At 49.9% G+C, this 23236-nt stretch overlaps 7 protein-coding genes across 7 annotated transcripts; 5 read left to right on the top strand and 2 right to left on the bottom strand.

The window, feature by feature from the left end:
* Nucleotides 1-698: 698 nt before the first annotated feature.
* Nucleotides 699-6994, bottom strand: MYCFIDRAFT_187782 (uncharacterized protein; the record flags this gene model as incomplete). Its single annotated transcript, XM_007927307.1, has 5 exons — nt 699-1167; nt 1224-1569; nt 5692-6684; nt 6736-6843; nt 6898-6994. 5 exons carry the CDS (start codon nt 6992-6994, stop codon nt 699-701), a joined length of 2013 nt encoding a protein of 670 aa, XP_007925498.1.
* A 282-nt stretch (nt 6995-7276) lies between these two features.
* On the bottom strand, nt 7277-8659 carry MYCFIDRAFT_41699 (uncharacterized protein; the record flags this gene model as incomplete). Its single annotated transcript, XM_007926023.1, has 1 exon — nt 7277-8659. The coding sequence occupies one exon, from the start codon at nt 8657-8659 to the stop codon at nt 7277-7279; it is 1383 nt and encodes a 460-aa protein (XP_007924214.1).
* A 325-nt stretch (nt 8660-8984) lies between these two features.
* On the top strand, nt 8985-10835 carry MYCFIDRAFT_83040 (uncharacterized protein; the record flags this gene model as incomplete). Its single annotated transcript, XM_007926183.1, has 3 exons — nt 8985-9028; nt 9462-10535; nt 10661-10835. The coding sequence occupies 3 exons, from the start codon at nt 8985-8987 to the stop codon at nt 10833-10835; spliced, it is 1293 nt and encodes a 430-aa protein (XP_007924374.1).
* A 1532-nt stretch (nt 10836-12367) lies between these two features.
* MYCFIDRAFT_214917 (uncharacterized protein) lies at nt 12368-15472 on the top strand (the record flags this gene model as incomplete). Its single annotated transcript, XM_007927306.1, has 3 exons — nt 12368-12386; nt 12509-12666; nt 12724-15472. The coding sequence occupies 3 exons, from the start codon at nt 12368-12370 to the stop codon at nt 15289-15291; spliced, it is 2745 nt and encodes a 914-aa protein (XP_007925497.1). The 3' UTR covers nt 15292-15472.
* Nucleotides 15473-15632: 160 nt separating this feature from the next.
* On the top strand, nt 15633-17589 carry MYCFIDRAFT_53160 (uncharacterized protein). The gene has a single exon (XM_007926096.1). The coding sequence runs from the start codon at nt 16062-16064 to the stop codon at nt 17457-17459; it is 1398 nt and encodes a 465-aa protein (XP_007924287.1). The 5' UTR covers nt 15633-16061; the 3' UTR covers nt 17460-17589.
* A 1157-nt stretch (nt 17590-18746) lies between these two features.
* Nucleotides 18747-19301, top strand: MYCFIDRAFT_83037 (uncharacterized protein; the record flags this gene model as incomplete). The annotated part of the gene is made up of 1 exon (XM_007926182.1): nt 18747-19301. The coding sequence occupies one exon, from the start codon at nt 18747-18749 to the stop codon at nt 19299-19301; it is 555 nt and encodes a 184-aa protein (XP_007924373.1).
* A 625-nt stretch (nt 19302-19926) lies between these two features.
* MYCFIDRAFT_41794 (uncharacterized protein) lies at nt 19927-20988 on the top strand (the record flags this gene model as incomplete). The annotated part of the gene is made up of 1 exon (XM_007926030.1): nt 19927-20988. One exon carries the CDS (start codon nt 19927-19929, stop codon nt 20986-20988), a length of 1062 nt encoding a protein of 353 aa, XP_007924221.1.
* Between the last annotated feature and the right edge of the window lie 2248 nt (nt 20989-23236).

Here is a 23236-nt window from a genome sequence, read left to right as displayed (position 1 = left end):
CAACACTACTGAGGGGATCCCGGGTACGTACTTAATTTCTTTAGAGTTGTATACTCCCTACAGACTTTCCAGAGCCTCCGGGGCTCTGAGCACGGCAGTGCTTCCAATGTCCTGATCGAGCCGAGCGACGGGGTAATAACTTATGTAGATCTCGAGGACAATGTTAAATGTCTAATTGTAGGCGGACGGGGGTGATCCCTGAAAATCTAACTGTTGAAACCTAGTGTACTGCCTGATGAAGGAATTATCGCTAGCGATTACTCACATGCCACTGGCAGTCATTCACTGCGCATGTCCAACCGCTGCCGCAAGAGTACCAACCTCCTGCTCCTGCTGAGCGATGCGCATCGCCCCAGATGACGATGCCCAGCAATGATGACGACGCGGACCGCGAGGTAATTGTCGTTGTCGTTAACGTGGCCATAGACCATCGACATCGTGGCGATTGCTGTGGGGGAGTTTTCTTGTTCTTCTTAGTGGAGTCGGGGACGGTGGAGTCGGCGATGGAACGGATTTGGTCGTCTGGTGATGCCTAGCACAGGGGTTTCGGAGCTGCGCATTAGAAAAACTACAAACAGCACGGGGTCACGGGGTGCGCCGTTTGCATACATGAAGTTCACCGGGGGGGGGGGGTGGAAAGCGAGTCCGTGCATTCTTCCAGTCACCCGCTTTGCTTTCATCTGATCGAGCCTGCCATCTCACAATTTTGCCTTCTCCTTTCCTACACGATCAACATCGTAGAACTTTACAAAACTCCTCATCATTCGAGCCTCATCATCTGTCATCTTCAAGTTTTTCAGCACTTCCTCTCCGCCATTTACGATTTTCTTAACCATGGTCTCAAGTTTCTTGCCGTTCACATTGTAGGGAATCTCGTCGACTTCGAAGATGAAATGTGGGACGTGTCTTCGACTCAGATCTTCAATGACTTTGGCTTTGATAGCATCGGCGACCTTGGGTTTCGGAGTGAGGGTTCCAGAGGCTGAAGATTGGGTGGGTTTGACGAAAAGCAGGACTCGTTCTGTAGAGTCTGAGAATTTGGAGTCTGAGCGCTGTTGCCCAACTACGAGAGCGTCGATGACGTGCTTCTTGATTGAAGGAGATTCGAGTACGGTGTACATTTCTGCACTACCGAAGCGGATACCAGAAGGATTGAGGACACCATCGCTACGAGAAAGTTAGTTCTGTCAGAGCTAATCGCCAAACTTCCGAAGGATGCGAACCTTCTGCCCAGTACATAGATTCCCTTCGTCTCAGGACTGATCCTTACGAAGTCGCCGTGTGTCCAGACACCTTCAAAGCCTTCAAAATACGCAGCGTGATACCTCTTCTTTTCAGGATCCTGGAGAAACATGACTGGGATGTTCGGGAATGGTTTCTTACACACTAGTTCGCCTCTCTCGCCTTCTGGAGCGGGTTTGCCGTCTTCTGTGAAGACATCAATATCCATGCCTAGCTCCTTGACAGCACATTCGCCAGGATACGCAGGCATTGTACGTTGACCAATCACGAAATTGCCGCAAAGTTCCGTACCACCAGAGAATTGGATCTGACACACGGGACCGAAAGCTTCGGCAATCCAGCGGGCAAGTGAGAGGTCCACGTATACTGACCAAGAAGTTAAATTCAAAGTAGCTTCAGCATACCTCGAGGGTTCTATAAGCCCCTGCAAAGTGCCCTGAAACCACGCAAATTAGTGTACAAATCGGGGTACTGCAAACACCCCTTGTGCAACCCAATTACCTCGGATTTCCACCGTTCCGAACAGCCGTAATCGCTCGAAAACGACTAAGTCCACGCCTATACCTTAGCACTACCACTTCTACTGCTTAGAAGCGACAACCTCTCCTTAGATCCGTCGTTTTAGTAGTCCAATTAGTATAGGAGATAGCGTACGAGAGGATTAATCTATCCGGTACGGTTTAGGTAGTACACCTACGTATAACCTTCTACGAGCGCGTTTCGAAGGTGTTATAGGCTCACTAATTGAAGGCTTCTAACGACGAGGTTTATAAGAGCTACCTAATAGCTATAGTAGATCAATTGAAGTATCTTTACTAGGTAACTATATAGGTAATAAATGCTAAGCTATAGATAGTGCCGAAGAAGGTAGTAGCTCTATAGAAGGTAGAGGTTAGCGTAGTAGAAACAGCTTACTTAGTAATAGCAAATCGTCTAGTAAGGATTAATACCTTAATACCTCGTCGTTATCGTGTTAATTACTTTTGCTAGCGTCTTTTAGTAAAGATAGCGGCAATCGACTACTCTCGAGTCGACTAGCTTTAAGTAGTATAGATTGTAGAAGGTCTGTATCGCATAGGCCTTAGAAGAAGTCCTCGTCGCTTATATAAGGCGCATTATTATCGGTAAGGTCGGAGAGGTTTACATCGGCGTCGTTATTGCTATCTATAACGACTAGAGTAAAGTTAACGTTATTAATAATATTGTGCTTGTTAACTAGACCGTAGACAGGTAGCGCACTACTATTAACGACAATAAATAGCCGCCGCGGAGCCTTGTCGGCGGCTAAAGGTGCTAGAGTTAGCGGTGCTAGCAGTGCTAGCGGTGCTAGCGGTACTAGCGGTTGTTTAAAGACTAGTTGTTGTAATAGCCTATCGTCGACTGCTAAGCGCTACTTAGCTTTACGACGAGGTATTAAATAGGCCTACGGAGCGCCTTTATTAAGCTATTCTTGTATGTAAATGTCTATTACTAATTAAGCTATATTGCCGTAGTGCGTTACCTACTAAAGCAAGGCTTTATACTACTATTCATCGTTTAGCTTAGAAGCCTAGCTATTATAGAAGCGGAAGAAGGTCTGTATAAGCCCTTCTTATATAGAATAGAAGTATTCCTTTACTATACGGAGCTTATAGATACTAGGTCCCTTATTAAGGTCGATAAGCTATCTAGTAGATCGATAGTCGTCGTCGTTATAGTTAAAAATCAGCTTGCTATTATACTAGTCTGGATGGATTAGGTTGCTATTAGGTCCTTAGAAGCGACTAATGTAGAGCCTGTAGCGCTAAGGAGTAAGACGGCTCGTTCTATCGATATAGAAGCGCTATATATGCTTATAAGGAAGGTAATAGCTATGCTAGAAGTAGCAGAAGCATTCAGTGCAAGCGGTCTCGTCTATAGCAGGTAGACACATCCGCTATATAGGCTTGCTATTGTCGCGGTCCTTATAAGCCTGTGTAAGCTTATCGGCTATCTTCTTCTATATAGAAAGCGGCAAATTCTTAAAGGATAGACAGCATTCTTCCTTCTAAAGCGGAAGCTAGCCCTAAATATCGATTTAGCTATTTTAAACCGCGCGCTCGTAGATATAATTATCGAGGTGAATTAGGTGCATTACTAAGCCTAGAGATGGTTAGTGAATAGCATAGTTGTTAGTAGAAAGAATATAGAAAGAATGTAGAAGGAAGATAGTTAATGAATCTCGAAGCCGTTCTAAGGAATGCGGCCGTACCGAGAAACACATTTTTATATAGAATTCCGACTACACGGTAAGAATAGGAAGAATACGCACCTCTTAAGCTCTATTAGCGCATCTAACGCTTGTCTCGGCGCTTTAGGTGTGCGTAATAGCCCTCGAGTAGTGACGTTGTTCGAATAGCTATTAAAAGGGGATCTCCGAGCCTTACCTAAGTCGCCTATCGATCGCTCTATAAAGCCGGCCAGTTATTGCGGAGGTATTCTAGCTTCTTAACTGCCTTCTAGGCCTCGAGATTACTCGCCGCTCGCTTAATAAACTGCTGACACTCGTCTTAGTCTCTAGCAATAAACATAGCATTAGACATAGCCTTAAGGACCTGTAGTTGCTTCTTAAACCGCTGTTTAAAGGTCTTAACAACGTAGCGTTAGCAAAGCCGCTGTTAAATATAGCAATCGCTAAGCGCTTAGTTAATAGCACGTTGCTTACTAGCCGAGTCGTCTGTAATAGACCAAAGTGGTATCTAGTCAGACTGCTTAAAGAGGTCGTTAGGTCCTTTGCTTACGTATATTCGCTAGTAGAAGTGTTGCCTTCTGCCGTCGCTATTATAAGAGTAGATTTTGACCTAGAAGTCAGTTTTGGCTATAGAACGAAGGGCTCTTATTGCCGCCTCAATAAGGTGCGCCTGCTTATAAGACAGAAGCATATAGCTAGCTAGAAGCTACTCGAGGTGCTAATTGCGGACGTGGACCGTAAACAATAGCTAGAGAGGCTTGTTAGTACTAAATGTAGAGTCTAGCAAGAATAAGCTACTATAGTTGCGAAGAAGCTATAATTGCTAGTCGGAAGCCTATATAAGACTAGATTAGAAGGTGCCCTTCTTCTTATCGCCGACTAAATAGATAGCTTGAGCCTAACTAGTTAGATTGCCGCTATATAGGCCAAATTTAGCCTTTAGGTACTCGAGAGCCTATTATAACTAACATTAAATAGACTCGTTAGCGCTAGACCTACGTTTGTCGCTTATTCGAGTAATAGCGGCTTTATTAGCATTGCGGACTCGGTTACGTATAATTCTTATAGCACCTACGTCTCGCTATATTGTCGCTTACTTAGGCCTTCTTATTTCTTTAACTAGCTCGGAAACGGTCGAAGAGCCTAAAAACAGGTCAATATTAGTATATAAGCGGCTAAGAACTTAGAACTACACTTACCTGCCCGAAATTGGAGTATTTCCTTCTAAATAGCCTTTATACTATTATTAACCTATATTCTATCGATAAACTCGAGAGTATACGAATAGCAATAGTTTAGCGGTAGTAGGATAACCCGCGAGGGCCTTAGCACCGTTATATTAGTAGGTAAGTCTACTAGCACTGTATTGTCGAGAAATACGCCTAAATCGCTGTTTTAATCCTTCTCGTAGAACTCGATAATAGTTAATTTCGCAAGGCAATCGTACGCCTTCCGAGCGACACGCTTCCGCCGTCGACTGCTCGCTCTACTACTACTACTACTACTATTACTACCCCTATCGACTTCCGCTTACTAATGGTCTATAAACCGTTTGTAAAGGCGATACTCGAACTTTACCCTACGAAATAGCCGCTTTGCTAGATCTATAGATAGCTTTACCGGTCGACTCTTAAGAAGCTAAATATTAGTAGTAAAAGCTCGATATTCGTCGTATTCGAAGCCGCTTATTCGTACGCCTAACTGCTCGCGGACAATCCGGCTAGTTAGAAGGCGGATATTGTCTACTTCTAGACGGTATTTACGGTTACGAGGGTAGAAGAATTTTTGCCTTTACTAATATATATTTAGTAGAAACGGGCTCTTAAACTGCGATAACAATACCTTAGCGATTATCGACTTCGCGACGAGACGACGTACCGGCTGCTTACACTCTAGCTTACTAAGCAACGCGTTTACCTCTTCCGGCGATAAATGGTTAGTATATATAGCGATAGTGAGGTTAAAACAAGCGCGACACGTAACTGCGAGGAAGAGGTAGAATAGGTCGATAAACAAGAGGTGGAAATAGCCGCTAGATAAGGTCTAGTTTAGCTTTATTGTAACTCCTCGTTTACAGGCCTATACTATGCGATTACAAGGCTTCAAATTGGCTCGAAATTGGACCTCTTAGCGGTCCATATATGGCCTGCAAACAACCATAGAAGTGGACAAGCCGCCGCTGCAAACCTAGCCGCCGTGGCGGTTTACTACCCTCGCATTCTTGGTCAGTATACATACACCTGCAAGTGAGGAGGTCAAGACTGCTCCAGTGGAGTAAATCGAGTGAAGTCGTCTGGCGAACTGCTTAGGCTTGACGCCCGCCTTTTGCAATTCAGCGTAATATCGAGGACCGGCTCCAAACCCTGTTACGCCATGTTCTTCCAAGACTACTTGTAAGAGCTTTTCCGGAGAGGGATAGAACGGACTGCCGTCGTAGAGAATCATGGTTGTTTTGGCGAAGAGCGCACCGAGAGATATGTTCCATAGAGTCCAGCCGATGCCTGAGAAGTGGATGTGTACATCATCTGGACCGGAACCATGGTGGAGCACATGCTGCTTTGTACCTTGGCAGATGAGACCGCCGTGACCATGCACGATGCCCTTCGGTGGACCTGTGGTGCCAGAAGAGAACATGACTACGAAAGGAGTCGAGAATGGTACTTGCTCGAACAGGAGAGGTGCACCTTTAGCTTGGCTGAGGAAGTCCTGCCATGTTCTGTGATCGTGAGAAACTTTCTCATCAGGCCCGATCGTCACTAGCTGGCATTGCTTCTTCCTGGAGATGGCAGATGCGCATTTCGAGATCTTTTCTTGAATACTGTTCTGCTTGCCATTGTATGAGTAAGTTGTTTGAGCAATGATGAGCTTCGGCTGGATTTGATCAAGGCGATCATTCAGGGCTTGCTCGCCAATGTCAGTGGCAAAGTTCGCGATGACTGCTCCGATGGACGCGGCTGCCAGTAAAATACCGAGAGACCTTGCACTGTTGCTGCCAATGGATACAACATAGTCGCCTAGCGACAAACCAGCCGCCATCATCGCTTCGGCATACTTTGCTGTCATATCCTTCATGTCCTTCCAAGTGTACTTCTCGGGCGACTGCAATGTTTCTTCGTTGATGCTGATGATTGCCAGATCAGCATCGCTTCGTGCTCCACACAGGGCGTTTTCTGCGTAATTAAGTCTGGCATCTTCAAAGAACTTCGGGAATTGATCGATACGTAGCGACTCATCTACAGCGTACTCTAGTCAGTAATATCGGGACGGTATGAGATTGGATTGACATATCTTAGATGGCTGTCTCGAAGCTTTAATGCCTGTGAACTTCCAGAATGACATCCAGAAGTCATTCATCCGAGTGACTGAGTATCGGTGAAGGTCTGCATAGCTGTCTGATAGAATGACTTAATTTATGTGAACTTGTCGGTATGAGGTCACAGACTTGCCTATCTTGACATTGTGCTGCTGTTTGATGAAGTCGGCAAAGTCCTCAAGATTCGTTCGAAGGCCTGATGGCGGCGTGTATACTGGTGTTGGAGCCATGAGTATGACGTGACTATCCGAGGGAAGCTAGCATATGCTGCAAGGGTGTAAAGTAGGAATATGAGTGGTTCTCCATAGCCATGTCATGAAGTCGGGCTCGGCGGGGTGTGATCGGCTTGGCCCCACTCGGCAGGCCGGGGAGATGGAAGAGGATGGATATGAGAAAAGAATAGGCGGGATACTAGAAACATGTCAACTCATTTGTACGCTTCAAGGGTATTTTGTTTGATAGGAAACTCCTGGCGAGCCTTTTGTGGCCTCATGCAAGTCATATCTCATTGATCAATAGTCATCGCCGCGACTAATCACTTCCTTGACAGTCGGTCTGAGCAGGATAGTATGCTCGTACTGAGCAGTGTAGCTGCCCTTGATGTCCACAAGCGGTGGATAGTCGGCGACTATGCCACTCTGGACCAGGTTGTTCAGGCCCAGCAGATACTTTTCATGCCCCAACCGGTCCAAATATCTCCGACAAAAAGGCAAAGTACCGAAGTTCTTATCAATGGACTTCAGCAGCGTTTTGGCGCTTGCAACACGCAGCGCAACCTTTGGCGCGTCCGCAATCTTCGCATAATGCGATGTCTCCATGTCATCTCTGACGACGCCTTTTCCTGTGGAGCCGAATGTTTCGATAGCGTATGTCTCTCCTTCCTCCATCTTCTCGTTGCTTCCACCTTTGACAATTGGTACAGACTTGCCTGCACTGCCGCCGTGGATGCTGTAGTGACCAATTGTGTGGCCGTTGAGATTGCGAATAGCCTTGACGGGGTATGTCTGGCCATTGATCTCGACTTCGTACGATTCCATGGCCTCCTGGATACCTTCACCGATCTCGCTCATACGAGCGTCAATGCCTGCAAGTCGGATACCGGTGTTGGTCGCGTCCTTCACGGCGGCCAGAAGATTATCATATTGTGGTTGGAAGGCGACCGTGAAAGCAGAGTCAACAATGCGGCCATTCACGTGTACTCCAAAGTCGACCTTCATGACATCCTCTTCCTTCAATACCATCTTGTTGCCAGCATTTGGAGTGTAATGCGCTGCACAGTGGTTCAAACTGAGACCTGTTGGGAATGCCACCCCTCCAAGCAGGTTATCGCCTTCCTCAAGGCCCATGTGTCCTGTCAGATGCCTCGTACCATTCTCGATCATTTCCGCAATCTCGGTCAAGGTCATACCAGGCTTGATCTGAGCCTTGGCATATTTTCTGACCTCTCGATGCACCTCCGCAGCCTGTCTGTAGTCTGCAAGGAAGTCCGAGTTCATCCGGTCAAGATGCCTCTTCTCCTCACTGGTCGTTCTGTAGGCATTTTCGTTCTTGTACTCGACTTCCTCTCCAATAGGGTAGCTGTCATCGGGGAACAGATCTGACACCTTCTTAGTGGGAGGAGATGTCTGAGCCTTTGCGCCGCCGCCTGTCGCTCCCGCACCACTCTTCTTCTTCTTGCGTGGCTTTCTCTTCTTTTTCTTCTTGGCCGCACCCTCGCCACCTACACCGTTTGCCTGACCTTCCTCGCCATCGTCAGCCTCATCGTCGTCGGAGTCGCCGCCTTCTACATCGTCGTTGGCCCCGGTTGTGGCTTTCCCTCCATTCTGCTTTTCGACGGACTTGTCGCCGTTCAGGCTCAAGTCGGCCACGCCCTGTTCCGGAGTGACCGCAGCCATTGCGAAATGCTGTACAGTGTACACAATAAAGCGTGAGAAGTTTTGAAGGCACGAGATCAACCACGATGACCGACAGGGTTCAGGCCGAGCTCCGATTGTTCTCGGCCTTGGCGCTGCTGGGTGACCACCACCCCAGCCTCCAGGATGCACTCCAGCTTCTCACCACACCGCCTACAATGCTCCAAGTACTCCGAGAAATCTCGGGGACAGCCTTGTATGACATTTTGCCTCCAGAGATACGCTCCTTGGCGCTGAGCATTGCACGTGCGCCGCCAAGATTGGACGCCACATAGAGTAGGTATTGTTTGCGACACTCTTTGAGTTCATGCTTGTGACGCGACGAGCAGAGAGGACAGGTGAGAGCGCTTCGTAAGTGGCTAATCAGGTGTGTGTCCGCACAAAGCAGGGCATTGCGAGCGCCAAGAAGATGCAGATCCTACATTTTCTTGAGTAGAGCTTGCTGGAGGAGGCTGGCGCTGACCAAGCTATCATCCGATCTTGCATATACACCTCACCGCAGCGTGTAGCCATCAAGCAGAACAGCAACCTTTTTCAAAGGCTCTATTAGAAAGCACAGCTACGAAGGAAACATGAGAGATCTGATCAGCTCCCGGCTATCCCCCTATCTGCCTGACTACGATGCCAGGCCTCAGCAACCGCGATGGCATCTACCACTCATGATAGCGATCTGCCTGGGATCTTGCACGGCGCAGCTTGATGGGATTTTTCGTGTTGTCTTCATCTTTCCTATCGTTCTCTTCCTAGCATTCACTCGGATCGTATATACTACCGGCTCAATCAGCGACGATTACTTTGTCTGTCTGATCACACTTTTGACCTTCCTGAGTTTCACCGACCATATGGTTATCGGGACTCTCCAAGGTCGACAAGCACGCCTGTTGAACAGTCCGAAGGGACCACGATCAGGTCCGAGCACAACAGTCAAGACCTTCAAGAACCACGGCATCAAAGGCGTAGCACTCGAAGATTGCGTATCATATAAAGAACGCTTCTATTGGGCTTGCGCGCTGCTTTCATCTTGGCGAGGTATCGGCTGGAACTGGCAAGTCGCTAAGGTCCCGTCGAACCCGGACATCGGTCTCACAAACCGGCAAGCTGCATCTCGCCATTTGATGAGAGTAGTCAAGCTCTGGATTCGAAGATCAGTCGAAATGTACCTCATCAACTTTTCAGCCACGCTACGTACACGTAACACCAACGATGGCGATGGCAGCTTAGCATACACGCTTGCAATCGAGGCAACGTTCATCTGGTCATGTCAGATGCGCATGTGGGACAGCTCGAAAATGCTGTACTCAACCGCCGCAGCCATCGCAACATTCCTTGGCATCTGCTCACCTGCTGAATGGCCACCACTCTTCGGCAGGGTTGGTAATGCATGGTCAGTCCGACGAACCTGGGGACAAGTCTGGCACCAATCCTTCCGAAGAACATTCGAGGTCTACAGTGGTCTCCTCGTGTCTACTCTTGGACTCAAGAAAGGCACTTTCGCATCAAGATACACCAAGCTTTACGCCAGCTTCTTTATAAGCTTCGTAATACATTCTTGGTACTCTTTCTGTGCTGGACCCGACGAAATGGGCAATTTCCGCTTCTTTATGAGTCAGGCTGTCCTTATTACGGTAGAGGACGGCGTGCGCTTTGTATGGCGTGAGACCGGTGGGAGAAATCATGAAGCGCCTGTGACGAGGTTTGAGAGGGTTGTCGGATATGTTTGGACGTTCGTGTGGTTCACGTATATTTCGCAGGAGGTTCATCAGGTGTTCTTTGAGAAGGGCCTCATTCATCCTGAGACAGGGCTTGAGGAATGGCTGTCTGATCTTGCAAGGGCGCATGCTTTGCTCTTCTTGCAGTCGTGAGACACGGGTACTTGAACTGAGACCTTCCGCGAAGACCGCGTAGGACTGAACCAAGATGCACTTGAATCTCACAACCACTCTCGCTCCATCTCGGACCTTCATAAATATGACACTCTCCTAGCCTGTCCATTCTCACCAAGACAAGCATCTGTAACCTGCCATTGCCAACACTTCAGCTCCTGCGAACTTTGAACGATCTTGTCATCCATTCTCTAGCAAATGTGTCGAGCACGGAGTGCGCAATCAAGGACCAATGTCCTCACAAGCATCTCCAGACCTCAACGCTGAAGGCATGAAAGCCCTCTTCGACGAAGCAGTCAATCGCCTTTGCCTCATCACCTACGAAATCCCAAAACGGGATCGACGTCTGATTACATGCGATCCACCTGGCTCTTGGCCCTCAGGCGCAGACAAGGGTTGTGTGCACTTCCGCGTTGCGTTCACTATTTTCGGCAATCTTCTAAGACTGGTAGGAAATTGGTTGATCCCCTTAACGAAGTCCTAGGTTAAGTCCGACGAACTGAAGTGGAGCAAGAATTGCTATTAAATGCAGCGCACGGCTTAAATCTGATCGTTCCGTGCAATCAGATTACTCACTCTAGTCGACATCCCAGTTTTGCCGACGAACGCTCCGAGCGGACGAGTTATTACAGGGGATATGGCTACTTTGACTGGTTGCCGCCTCGTTAGTAGCTTAGAAAGAAGAATGAAGAGGCCGTTCTCTGGAGGGTGTGTTACCAGCATGTTGAGGCCTATCACTGAGAGTGTGCTCCATGAGTGTCTGCAGGACTAGGTTTTCAGTGTGTTCTTGGTTCAGCGACCGAACATGTCGATGTATGATGATATCGCCGAACAAGACAAGGCGGCTGTGCTGAGAAATACCGCTCAGGGCAACGAAGGCAACCTCACTTCCTTGTCCTGCTATACGAGGGTGTCGAAAGGCGCATCAGATATAAAGTCAATGATTGCAGTTTCGAAACTCAGCCTTTTCTTTTCCCTTTCATCTCCTTTGATATGTCTGAAGTCGACTCATCTCTACCGGCAAGGTTTTATCGTGCAGAATGGCATGTATCTCAGCAATTAGACGCAACATCCTCAAAGCCAGGCTAAGATGCAGCAACACGAGTGAGACGGTCCGGGCGGACCTTTTGATTCGTTCTTGGCTACAAATTGAACTCGTGACTGTAGGAGAATCGAGGTCGCCGAGTCTTCGAAAGAGCCAGATACTACAATCAGATGGCCAGGAAAATTCTCTCTAGCCAAGCTGTCATCGTTGCCAGGACCGCTTCAACGACCATTTCCATTGTTGCAGGTTTCTGCCGTGCCAGAGAAAGGAAGCGTGGTCGCTGGAAGTAGAAGGAGGTGCTTGCAATGCTTCAGAAGTAGCTTGAGCGCGGCAAGAACACTCAGCCGCTCAATGTCATACGATGGGATGTCGATATTATTGGAGACTCGGAGAAGCGCGTTGGACGAGAAATTCTCTAGTCAGCGCACGTGCCTTTCGATTATGTCATCCGCCGATCGCCGATGCCGCTGTTTCGCTGGAACGGTGGAACCACTAGCCAGCCGTGGACTTTTCGTGACTTTACGCGTTGGAAAGCGCGTCTGGTCCAAACATCCTGCCTGCCGTCCCCTCCTGTGCACCGGATCGCACCAACCACTCTTTGCTTCACTCGACAACAACCTCCCAAGCCTCTAACAACTTCTCCTCAAGCGGCATTGATTGTGCTTGAGTTGTCGAACCATCATACCAGGAGGCTGTGCTTGAAGCAATCTGCACCATTACCCAGTACAGCTCGAGGTAGAGACCTCGCTGCCACAGACGATCATGTTCGTCTACAAGCGCGGTACGTATCAAGCATATACGTATATTTCCTGGGCCCAGTCTCAGAGAACATCATACGCCTTGCCACTGCTGGCAGACAAAGACGCCACCATCACCTCTCGACTTCCGCTGACACCCATATAGATGGCCGCAAAGAGCGCGTCCAGTTCGACAAGATCACAGCCCGTGTATCCAGGCTCTGTTATGGCCTCGACCCAGAGCACGTCGATTCCACGGCCATAACAATGAAGGTCATCAACGGTGTCTACCAAGGTGTCACCACAATCCAGCTCGACGATTTGGTACGCGACGCGTCTCATATGCAACCACTTTAGCAGCGTTACTGACGTTGATCACAGGCCGCCGAGACTGCTGCATACATGACCACCACTCACCCAGACTACGCCATCCTCGCCGCGCGTATCGCAGTTTCCAACCTCCACAAGCAGACCAAGAAGCAATTCTCGGCTGTCGTCTCAGATCTCTACCACTATGTCAACCCAAAGACAAGAAAAGCTGCGCCTATGATCTCGGACTACACATACAACGTGGTCATGAAGCATGCTGATGAGCTCAACTCAGCTATCGTCTATGACCGTGACTTCAACTACCAGTACTTTGGCTTCAAGACTCTGGAGCGATCGTATCTCCTGCGCATTGACGGCAAGGTTGCTGAGAGACCACAGCAGATGATCATGCGTGTGGCTGTGGGTATTCACGGCGAGGACATTGAGGCCGCTATCGAGACCTACAACTACATGTCCAACAAGTACTTCACACATGCGTCGCCCACGCTTTTCAGCGCTGGTACGCCTAATGCTCAGCTTGCTTCGTGTTTCTTGGTCGACATGAAGGATGACAGCATTGAGGGTATCTACGACACTCTGAAGACGTGTGCCATGATCTCCAAGAACGCTGGAGGTATTGGTCTGAACGTCCACCGCATCCGTGCGACTGGCTCGTACATTGGAGGCACAAACGGCACATCCAACGGGCTGGTTCCTATGCTCCGTGTCTACAACAACACTGCTCGCTACGTTGACCAGGGTGGAAACAAGCGCCCTGGTGCTTTTGCCATCTACCTTGAGCCATGGCACGCCGATGTTCTTGCCTTCATGGACCTCCGCAAGAACCACGGCAAGGAAGAAGTCCGCGCTCGAGACCTTTTCTTCGCGCTTTGGATCCCAGATCTGTTCATGAAGCGTGTTGAGGAGAACGGCGAATGGACCCTCATGTGCCCGAATGAGTGCCCCGGCCTCGCCGATGTTTATGGCGAGGAGTTTGAGAAGCTTTACGAGCAGTACGAGAAGGAGGGTCGTGGTCGCGAGACTGTCCGCGCACAGAAGATCTGGTATGCCATTCTTGAGGCTCAGACTGAGACCGGCGGTCCATTCATTCTCTACAAGGACGCTTGCAACCGCAAGAGCAACCAGAAGAACCTTGGCACAATCCGCAGCTCCAACCTGTGCACCGAGATAATTGAGTACTCTGCTCCAGATGAGGTAGCTGTCTGCAACCTTGCTTCGATCGCCCTGCCGACCTACGTTGACATTGAGAATGAGACCTACGACTTCAAGAAGCTTCACGAAGTCGTCCAGGTGGTCACCAGGAACTTGAACAAGACTATCGAGATCAACCACTATCCAGTGCCAGAGGCGAGAAAGAGCAACTTCCGTCACCGCCCCATTGGTCTTGGTGTTCAGGGTCTGGCTGACGCTTTCCTTGCTCTTCGCATGCCTTTCGACTCTCCTGAGGCACGTCGGCTCAACATCCAGATCTTTGAGACCATCTACCACGCCGCCTTGACCGCGTCTTGTGAGCTGGCCGAGAAGCTTGGCCCATACGAGACCTACGAAGGCTCCCCGGTATCAAAGGGCGAACTTCAATACGACATGTGGGGTGTCACTCCAACTGATCTCTGGGACTGGACCGCTCTCAAGGCTAAGATCGCCGAGCACGGCGTGCGCAACTCCCTCCTCGTGGCTCCGATGCCAACTGCTTCCACTTCTCAGATCATGGGCTTCAATGAGTGCTTCGAGCCATACACTAGCAACATCTACTCCCGACGTGTCTTGGCTGGTGAGTTTCAGGTTGTCAACCCATGGCTGCTTAAGGACCTCGTCGACCGTGGTTTGTGGTCTGAGAACATGAAGAACCGAATCATCGCAGACGGTGGCTCTATCCAACGCATTCCAAACATCCCAGATGATCTCAAGGCATTGTACAAGACTGTCTGGGAAATCAGTCAGCGAACTATTGTCCAGATGGCTGCTGATCGTGGTGCGTTCATCGATCAGTCTCAGAGCTTGAACATCCACATGAAGGAGCCCACCATGGGCAAGATCACCAGCATGCACTTCACTGGCTGGAAGCTTGGTCTCAAGACTGGCATGTACTACCTCCGAACCATGGCTGCTTCCGCACCAATCCAGTTCACTGTCGATCAAGAGATGCTCAAGGTCGCCGATACTAACATCGCCCGAACGGGTGCCAAGAAGCGCAATGCTTCTGGTGCATACAATGCAGTCAGCTCTGCTAAGCCTGCTTCGCCATCGCCGAAGCCAATGTTGGAGAATAAAGAGACGAACGAAGTGCGAGCTGCTCCTCAAGATGTCATTACTCCTTCGCCCACGCCTCCACCAGAGCCAAAGGCGAAGAGGACATTTGGCAGAACCTCGTCCGCCGTCGTGAATCCACCTTTCCCGGCTGACATTGACGAAGGCGACAGTCCAGAGACACTTGCTACTGATGGCCTTGGCGCTGTTCCCAAGCAAGAAGAGCTGCCAGAGCCTGCCATCAAGGCCAAGTCTGCACAAGAAGAGGATGGCGAGAAGGCGAGCGATGACCGGGAAGGCGACATCTACGCCGAGGCTGTCCTAGCGTGCAGTATTGAGAACCCGGAGGCCTGCATCATGTGCAGTGGCTAAGCCTGTTCTCGATGTATGTTGATGTTACGATTGTCGGATCTTTATGTTTTGCATCTGCACGGCGTTAAAGGGTACGACTGATGGATCAAGGCATGGGAGTTGGATTTTGAACGCTGCCGCTAATCGTTGGCATGCTGTGTACTGCAGCAGAATATGCACTGGGGTCTTATTGTTGAAAAGCATACACGCTGCACCTCCTGTTCATGTGAATGCTGAGGAATCTTGCTGACGTGAAGTGGCGGACTCGGCTCCGGCGTTCGGCGTTTGAGATCATTGGCGCGTTTGATGACGAAATCTTCAAACGCAATTCCTTCGATTTTGTAATCACTCATCGACAGCCACAACGAATGACACTGAGCGCTCTACACGGCAACAAGACATTTGGAAAGGACAAAGTAGACCGTCACAGCTTGAGGAGAAGATCCAGATACGGCCGGCTTGGTTCCAAACAGCAACACGGCTCTTCTGACCTTCCTCCTCCCGTGTCCGGCCACTGGGGCAACTGTGTATATACCCCTCCAAATCTACTGCAGAGAGCTGTTTCTAGCACGCGATTTGTTGATGCATCAGACGTCATCTTGAGCCGCATGTAATTAGCCGTCCTTTTTTCGCCTCAAGACGGTTCACTCTCGCAAGTTGACAAAGTGTCTCAATCAATACCCCTTCGACTCCTCACCACTGCATCCGCACCACTTCGAAAGGCCTTCGAGACGGCTTCCACGGACCGGCTCCGATTTTTCTCACGCCACTTCTCCTCTTCATCGCCCATCATGGCGCCTGTACAGAAAGAATGCGATTTTTTGGTCATTGGTGGCGGATCGGGTGGACTGGCGAGTGCACGAAGAGCCAGTGGCATGTATGGTGCTAAGGCGATTGCTCTGGAGGTAGATCGTCTGGGAGGAACATGCGTCAATGTTGGCTGTGTGCCGAAGAAGATTACATGGAGCGCTGCGGCGATGGCAGAGACCATCAAGGAGGCCCATAACTACGGCTTCAGTGTGAAGACCACTGCACCATTCGATTGGCCCACCTTCACACAGAAGCGAGCTGCGTATGTCAAGAGATTGAATGGTATCTATGAGAAGAACTTGAAGAATGACAAGGTGGAATACCTACACGGACTCGCCAGCTTCCAGGACCCACACACCGTGCGAGTTGTGCTGGATGACAAGAGCGAGGTAGACATCAAGGCCAAGAAGATCCTCGTGGCAGTGGGTGGTCACCCGAACTATCCCCCTGTGGAGGGTGCAGAGCACGGTATCACATCTGATGGGTTCTTCGAATTGCCAAAGCAGCCGAAGAAGGTCGCAGTTGTGGGTGGTGGCTACATTGCAGTGGAAATGGCCGGCATGTTGCATGCACTTGGTACGGAAACACACTTGTTCATTCGGCACGACAAGTTCTTGCGGACATTTGACCCAATGATTCAAGAGAAGGTGGTGGCGGAGTACGAGCGCCAGGGAATCATCCTTCACAAGAACTCATCTCAATCGAAACTGGAAGAGCTTGACACTGGTTCCAAGAGGCTGCACTACAAGGACTCCAACGGAGAAGGTATTCTGGACATCGATACCGTGCTGTGGGCCATTGGTCGAAGTCCAGAAATCGAGAAGCTCAACCTCGATGTGACTGGAGTCAAGCTTAACAACAAGGGCCACATCACAGTCGATGACTACCAGAACACCAATGTTGACCACATCTACGCCCTCGGCGACGTCTGCGACAAGGGCTACGAACTCACACCCGTAGCCATTGCGGCAGGCCGCAGACTCGCAGATCGCTTATTCGGCGGCAAAGCGGACGCAAAGCTCGAGTACGAAAACATCCCATCCGTCGTCTTCTCTCACCCTGTCGTCGGCACCATCGGTCTCACGGAGCCCGCGGCACGGGAAAAGTTTGGGGACGATGCCATCAAGATCTACCAAACCTCCTTCACAGGCATGTACTACTCGATGATGGAGGCAGACGACAAAGGGCCGACGGCGTATAAGATCATCTGTGCCGGGAAGGAAGAAAAGGTTGTGGGTCTGCATATTTTGGGAACGGGATCGGATGAGATTCTGCAAGGATTCGGGGTTGCGATTAAGATGGGGGCCACGAAGGCGGACTTTGATCGTTGTGTGGCTATCCATCCTACCAGCGCCGAGGAGCTGGTTACTTTGAAATAGAGTAGATGATGGATGCGGGGGATCGTGAATATATGGCTTCAAGAGGAAGTTGTCGTGAGGCGCAAATGTATGCCATGTAGCCAAGACCACCACTATATTTGTGATCAATATCACATAGATGTAGCTGTGGAATCTTCTTCGTCACTTGCAGAGACGTGGGCCATCGCAAATGGCATCATGAATCCTCGCAATAAGTTAATTACTCACGTCTCCTCCAAGCCGAAAGCACACGTTGTACTGTAGAACCCTCAAGTGACGGGGACTCCTCGCACGTGGCTGTTGCAGGGGTCCTATCGCCATCGCTCTTTCCGATGATCCGTTTGCCTGTTTTGACTGGAGTCTCATTTCCACTTCAACGCCACGAGCAGGCCATGCACTTTTACACGTGCTGGTGTCACGACAGGACCAGATTCTCGGTGCGACATCATCTTCTCTCTTCATCCTGGAACTCGGGTTTGGGTCCCCAAAATCATTGGACCTCGTGGGTACCAGATATAGCTCTGCACATGGTTGAATGGCCCACCGCAATATCTGTGGGTAGAACATGGGAACGCACCGACGAAGCATTGATGTCCTGTGAGACAGTCCCATGGCGTTATAAGAATGATAAGATATGGACATGCAACGTCTGTCGAAGAAGATAGATCTCGACTCTACCTTCACCGGCGTTCATCTTGGCGTGCTATCGTCCAGCTTGCGTGACGAACGCCTCTGCGGTCGCTCCGTGAAAGGCAACAGCCTCAATCGCTTATTATACCCCTTCACCCCTTCTGGTGGCTGATGTGATGATCAGCTCTGGAACTGGTTTCACCAAGACCCTTAAGCGACCCTCTCCGGAACACGATCTGCAGCCACATCACTTTATTCCAGCTCGCCAGCTACCCGGAACTTGGATCTCATGCACTTCTGTCTACCTTATCACCGCTGCCGAAGTTTTGCATAGCAACGTTGACATGGTTCTTCATCATGCGATGCACGGTAAGCTGGGATCTGGCCCTGTGACCACTTCTTCGGTAAGCCTTTTCCTTCTCGTCGAGAGGAGATCCGACTCTTTTCTGATATATCTATGTACCCCGTCCAACCCGTCCCTTCTTTGCACCACCTTCGATCAGCACCACAAAGTCGATCTTCTCCACGCTCATTGGTCTACAACAACATCAAACACAACCACTACCTGGACTTCAGCCACACCATTACGATTCACACCGCCATCTCTGACACACACAAACACACTTGGCGACCATTAATGGATCACCTCTGTCCACGCCTATCCTTCCCACTGGCACCATGCCTCTCATGCCTTTCTCAGACAGCACCCTCATCGCCAAGCCACAACCAACAGCAACACCACGACCACCACATCCGCACCCGCTTCGATCACACCGTTCCTCAGAGAACTTCTTGGCCCAACAGTCTTCGCAGCCGAACACCCTCAATGACCTCGATCCGTTCCGCACCACGATCAACTTCAGTCGAGCCTACCTCCCGAGAAGAACCCTGCGTCGAAGATCAAGGCATGTCTCTTTCTCTGGAGAGACCTTCCCGTCACCGCAAATGGCTTCAGCAGTTTTCTCAACTGAGGAGAGACTCGGCTACTCTTCCGGAACATATGAGCAACAACAACAACAACGGAAGGACTACCCGGTGATTCCGACTCGACCGCCATTGAGACCGACGGTTAGTTTTGGGAGTGTTTCCGTCGCGACTTTTACTTCGCATGATTCGATTTGGGAGGAGAAGGTCGCAATTGAAAATCTGCGGTTCGCGGCGAAGGCGAGGAGGAGAGGTTGTTTGGCTGCTGGCATGGCTTTCTTTGAGCACGTCAGTGGTGGGAGAGAGTAGCTCGTTCGAGTTTCCCCTCCAAGTCTCTCGGTTTTGTTAGCGTGGCGTTTGCACAATGGGTGCGAAGAAAAGGGTATCCTGCAAAGGAGTTGTTACGAAAGCGTGGCGTGGTTGGGATAGAGATACCCTAGCATTTTCATCTTGTGGATATGTGTATGATATAGTAATCTTACAAGCACGATATGTATGATTGGTATAGTGAGTTAGTGACCTGAACAGCACCGCGCATTCCACTTTTCATTACCCTGAATCAATATTAATGTTCATTTAATCAATTTCTAGCGTCCCTTCCTCTCTCCACCTCCGTTCTTTCCAGCTTCATCTTCCTGTCATGATACGCTGTACCTTTGTATATATCATGCCTAGCAGTCTGGCATCGTTGTCATGTCTTGTGGGATGCCCAAACGACGTAGCCAGCACGGATGCTCACGTAACCCTGGATATCCTAACAATAGCACCATGCCTGTCTCCGCGAGCAGGCATTTAGTTACCACGCGTCTTGATGAAAGCTGAAGCATAAAAGTACGGCTCCCTGCCCATGCTCACATGCGAACCAACAGGTCCTCATGAATCCACCAATTGCTGTTTCAGCTCGCCCTGAGCCCCTCCTTCCCTCTACAACTCCATGGAGTCAGACGAGACCATTCTTGTGACAGGAGGCTCAGGTTTCCTAGGCTCATATTGCATCCTCCACGCACTCAAGCAAGGCTACAGACTACGTACGACGGTCCGCAATCTCAAGCAATCCACAGGCATCCGACAAGCTCTACGAAACGGCGGCGCGACCACCTCTGAAGCGAACAGCGTGCGCTTCTTCGTGGCAGATTTGAATAAAGACGATGGATGGGAAGAAGCCTGTGCTGGCTGTGACTTTATCCTCCACGTAGCCTCTCCTCTCACGTTAGTAACGCCGAAAGACGAAAACGAATTCATCGCCCCAGCAAGAGATGGCACATTACGCGTCTTACGCGCCGCGAAGAAGACGGGCACAATCAAAAGAGTTGTCGTGACCAGTTCTCTCGCTGCCGTAATTTTCGGACACAACGCTCGAGCAGCGAATGATCCCTTCACAGAAGAAGACTGGGCGAACCTAAAAACTCCACATCATCGCGCCCCCGCCTATCAGAAAAGCAAGATCATCGCGGAGAAAGCTGCGTGGGATTTCATAGAGAAAGAAGGCGGGAAAATGGAATTGAGTGTCATCTGCCCTTGTGGGATTTTCGGTCCGATTTTGAATTCGAAGCTTGCGGCGAGTTTGGACCTTCCACTTCGCCTTCTCAATGGCACTATGACGGGAATTCCGAATCTGGGTTTAGGTGTGGTTGATGTACGCGATGTGGCGGATTTGCATCTTCTCGCGATGAAACATCCGAAAGCGGAGGGGGAACGCTTTATTGCTCAATCTGATGATCGATTTGTTTGGATCAAGGATGTGGCGGAGATGCTTAGGACTGGGTTGTCGGATGGGGATTGTAAGAAAGTGGCGAGCTGGAGGATCCCGAGCTTCGTGGTGCGTGTTATGGGACATTTTGATGATGCTGTGGCTCTTGTTGCTCCGGAGCTTGGTAAAGCAAAGCCGGCTTCGAATGAGAAGGCGAAGGAGCTGCTGGGCTGGCAGCCGAGGAGTGCGAAGGAAGCGATTTTGAGTAGTGCGGCGAGTTTAAAGGAGTATGGACTTGTGAAGTGAAATGATCGGATGGAGGGTGGGCGATGGATCATTGTAAGTATATCCTCCTCGTTGCAGTACCTGTATGCATCCTGATCTTGAGCCTGCTCAATTCCTATCGCCCATGATACTACAAAATTCGCTCATTCTTTGAGCAGTTGAAAATTCTCGTATCGCCTCCTTAGCTGTCGAGGCCGCTTTTTCGTGGTTCAGAGTCTGGCGCGCACTCCTGCGACAGGTCGTTGGCTGCTCTCCTCGTCTTCATCTACACCTTCCCAACAGTCGCCGGCACCGAGCATGCTCGGAGCGTACGCAGGTTGATGACTGTCACTCACGCTTCTCCCTCGGCATCATGTTGAAAGTGTGCTTTGCAAAATCCAAGCATTGCGACATCTTGCGGAGCATCACTCCAAAGACCGGTCTTGCAAATTCCCAGAGTGGAGACATCTTGCGTAGCATCATACCAGAAGCTGGCTGTTCGAATCTCATAATCACGAAGTAGGCCAAGCTGCAGACTGTAGCGCATGGTCCGTCTGCCCGTCACCGATGGTTCCAAGCGGCGCTTCAGGTTGTGGCAGACTGGCCGCATAGCGGCAGAGGAGCCGGGTCGTCGACCAACTCCAGACGAGATAGATCACCATGCGATTGCAGAAATTTCCAACGACTTTCCAGGAGAGACAGGTGGAATAGTCGAGTCTATCACGCCGCGCGCCATGGATCAGTCGAGCGCTATCGCCGTGAGTGTCAGCAGATGCGAAGGGACTCGGGGTCGGGCACTTACACATCATACAGTTGATGGAACAGCGGCATCACTGCGACGATCTGTATCGATACAATCCAAGACGGCGTGATGCTCGCATCCACCTCCTTCCCGCTATCCTGGATTTTTGGTTGTTTGTACCGGCTTTGAGGACGTACGTGTAGTGGAGTGCCGTGATCACCAGAAAGAAGATACATTGCAGCGCCAGGCCGGAATTGAACGCTCGATCTTACTCCTTGCTGCGGCGCTTTCTGGGGCTATGCTTTGTCATTGTGGGCTGCGGCGCGGCGAGGAGTTGAAGTGGTGAGTTGTGCGCAAGGGAAAGAAGAGAATCGACCTGACAAGCTTAGGCATTCCCCTTTTCATGTGATCGGCCTGCGGAGGTTCACTCACTCGCATGATGTTGGCAAAGCCTTTGCGAATATTACCGGCTTATCGTCAAGCAAAGCGCCACGCGCTTCGACTTTCATCTCATACGGAGCTCTCAGCGCAGCAGCAGCTTGCTCTGACGGTAAAGTAAGCTCATGTTTGCGACAGATTTCTTTTTTTAAAAAAAATATAATGGCTGAGGTGCTTAATGATCTGGCAAGATTTAAGACAAGAATTAAAAAAAAAAGATAATGGCTGGGGGTTCGAAACCCGCTTGGTGAACTGGCAAGATTTGGAAAAGCAAAACAAAACAGAAACACCAATCACAGTCTCGCACCTGTGAAGGACACCCTGGCTCAAAATCATCAATGTGACCGAGGTGCATGATTGCGCATTGATGCAAGGCAGGAACTTCGGGCAGCTCGAAGTCATCTTGTGACTAAGGGGAAGACTTGCGCTGTGATTGGATGCTATTACTGAATTTCAACTTTTACTTATGCGCTAATCTGGCGCGGGTGGGTCCGCATGTGTGAGCGTTGAGTGAATGATGCTGCGCGTCCAAATTGGGAAGTCACACCAAAACATCCAAAACAAAAAAACATTACTCGGAGCCTTACGCCGAGGCGCACTATGTAACTTCTCACAGGGACGGCACCAATGTAGAAATCCCCAAGATGATTCACAAGGAATCTTCAGGAACGGTACCGTAGAACCACCCGTTTAGACCCGGGTGGGTTCCTACCTGGAACGAATCATCCTTCCATTAGTGCGTCCTGCTGAAACTTCGAAAGATGATCAATGTATCTGCACTGGCCTGGCTGTCACTGTTGAACACCTGCTTAGGACTCATTCAGGGCAACGCAGCCGATTCCTGGGCCATGATCTTGAAGATCCTCATCGCCGAGGCTCTCTGGGGTTAATCGTCGCTCGGCTGTCCAGCTACCATTTGAGGAATGGCAAGTACTACTCTCACAAGATACCTTGGAGCTCCTTTCTGTCGTCCCCGCACGATGTTCACAAGCGAGTAGAGCTTTCTCCGCTCGATGCGGTTGTGCAACGTGAGCTGCCAGCTCTCTATCCAGCATTATTTATCTCAACACAATATCATGAGATCTTCCGAGGTGAACTTCTGCACGATCC

The sequence above is a fragment of the Pseudocercospora fijiensis genome (assembly GCF_000340215.1).
Source record: "Pseudocercospora fijiensis CIRAD86 unplaced genomic scaffold MYCFIscaffold_3, whole genome shotgun sequence".
NCBI lineage: Eukaryota > Fungi > Ascomycota > Dothideomycetes > Mycosphaerellales > Mycosphaerellaceae > Pseudocercospora > Pseudocercospora fijiensis.
The sequence above is the reverse complement of the archived record's forward strand: the minus strand, read 5'-3'. Positions and strand labels throughout refer to the sequence as shown.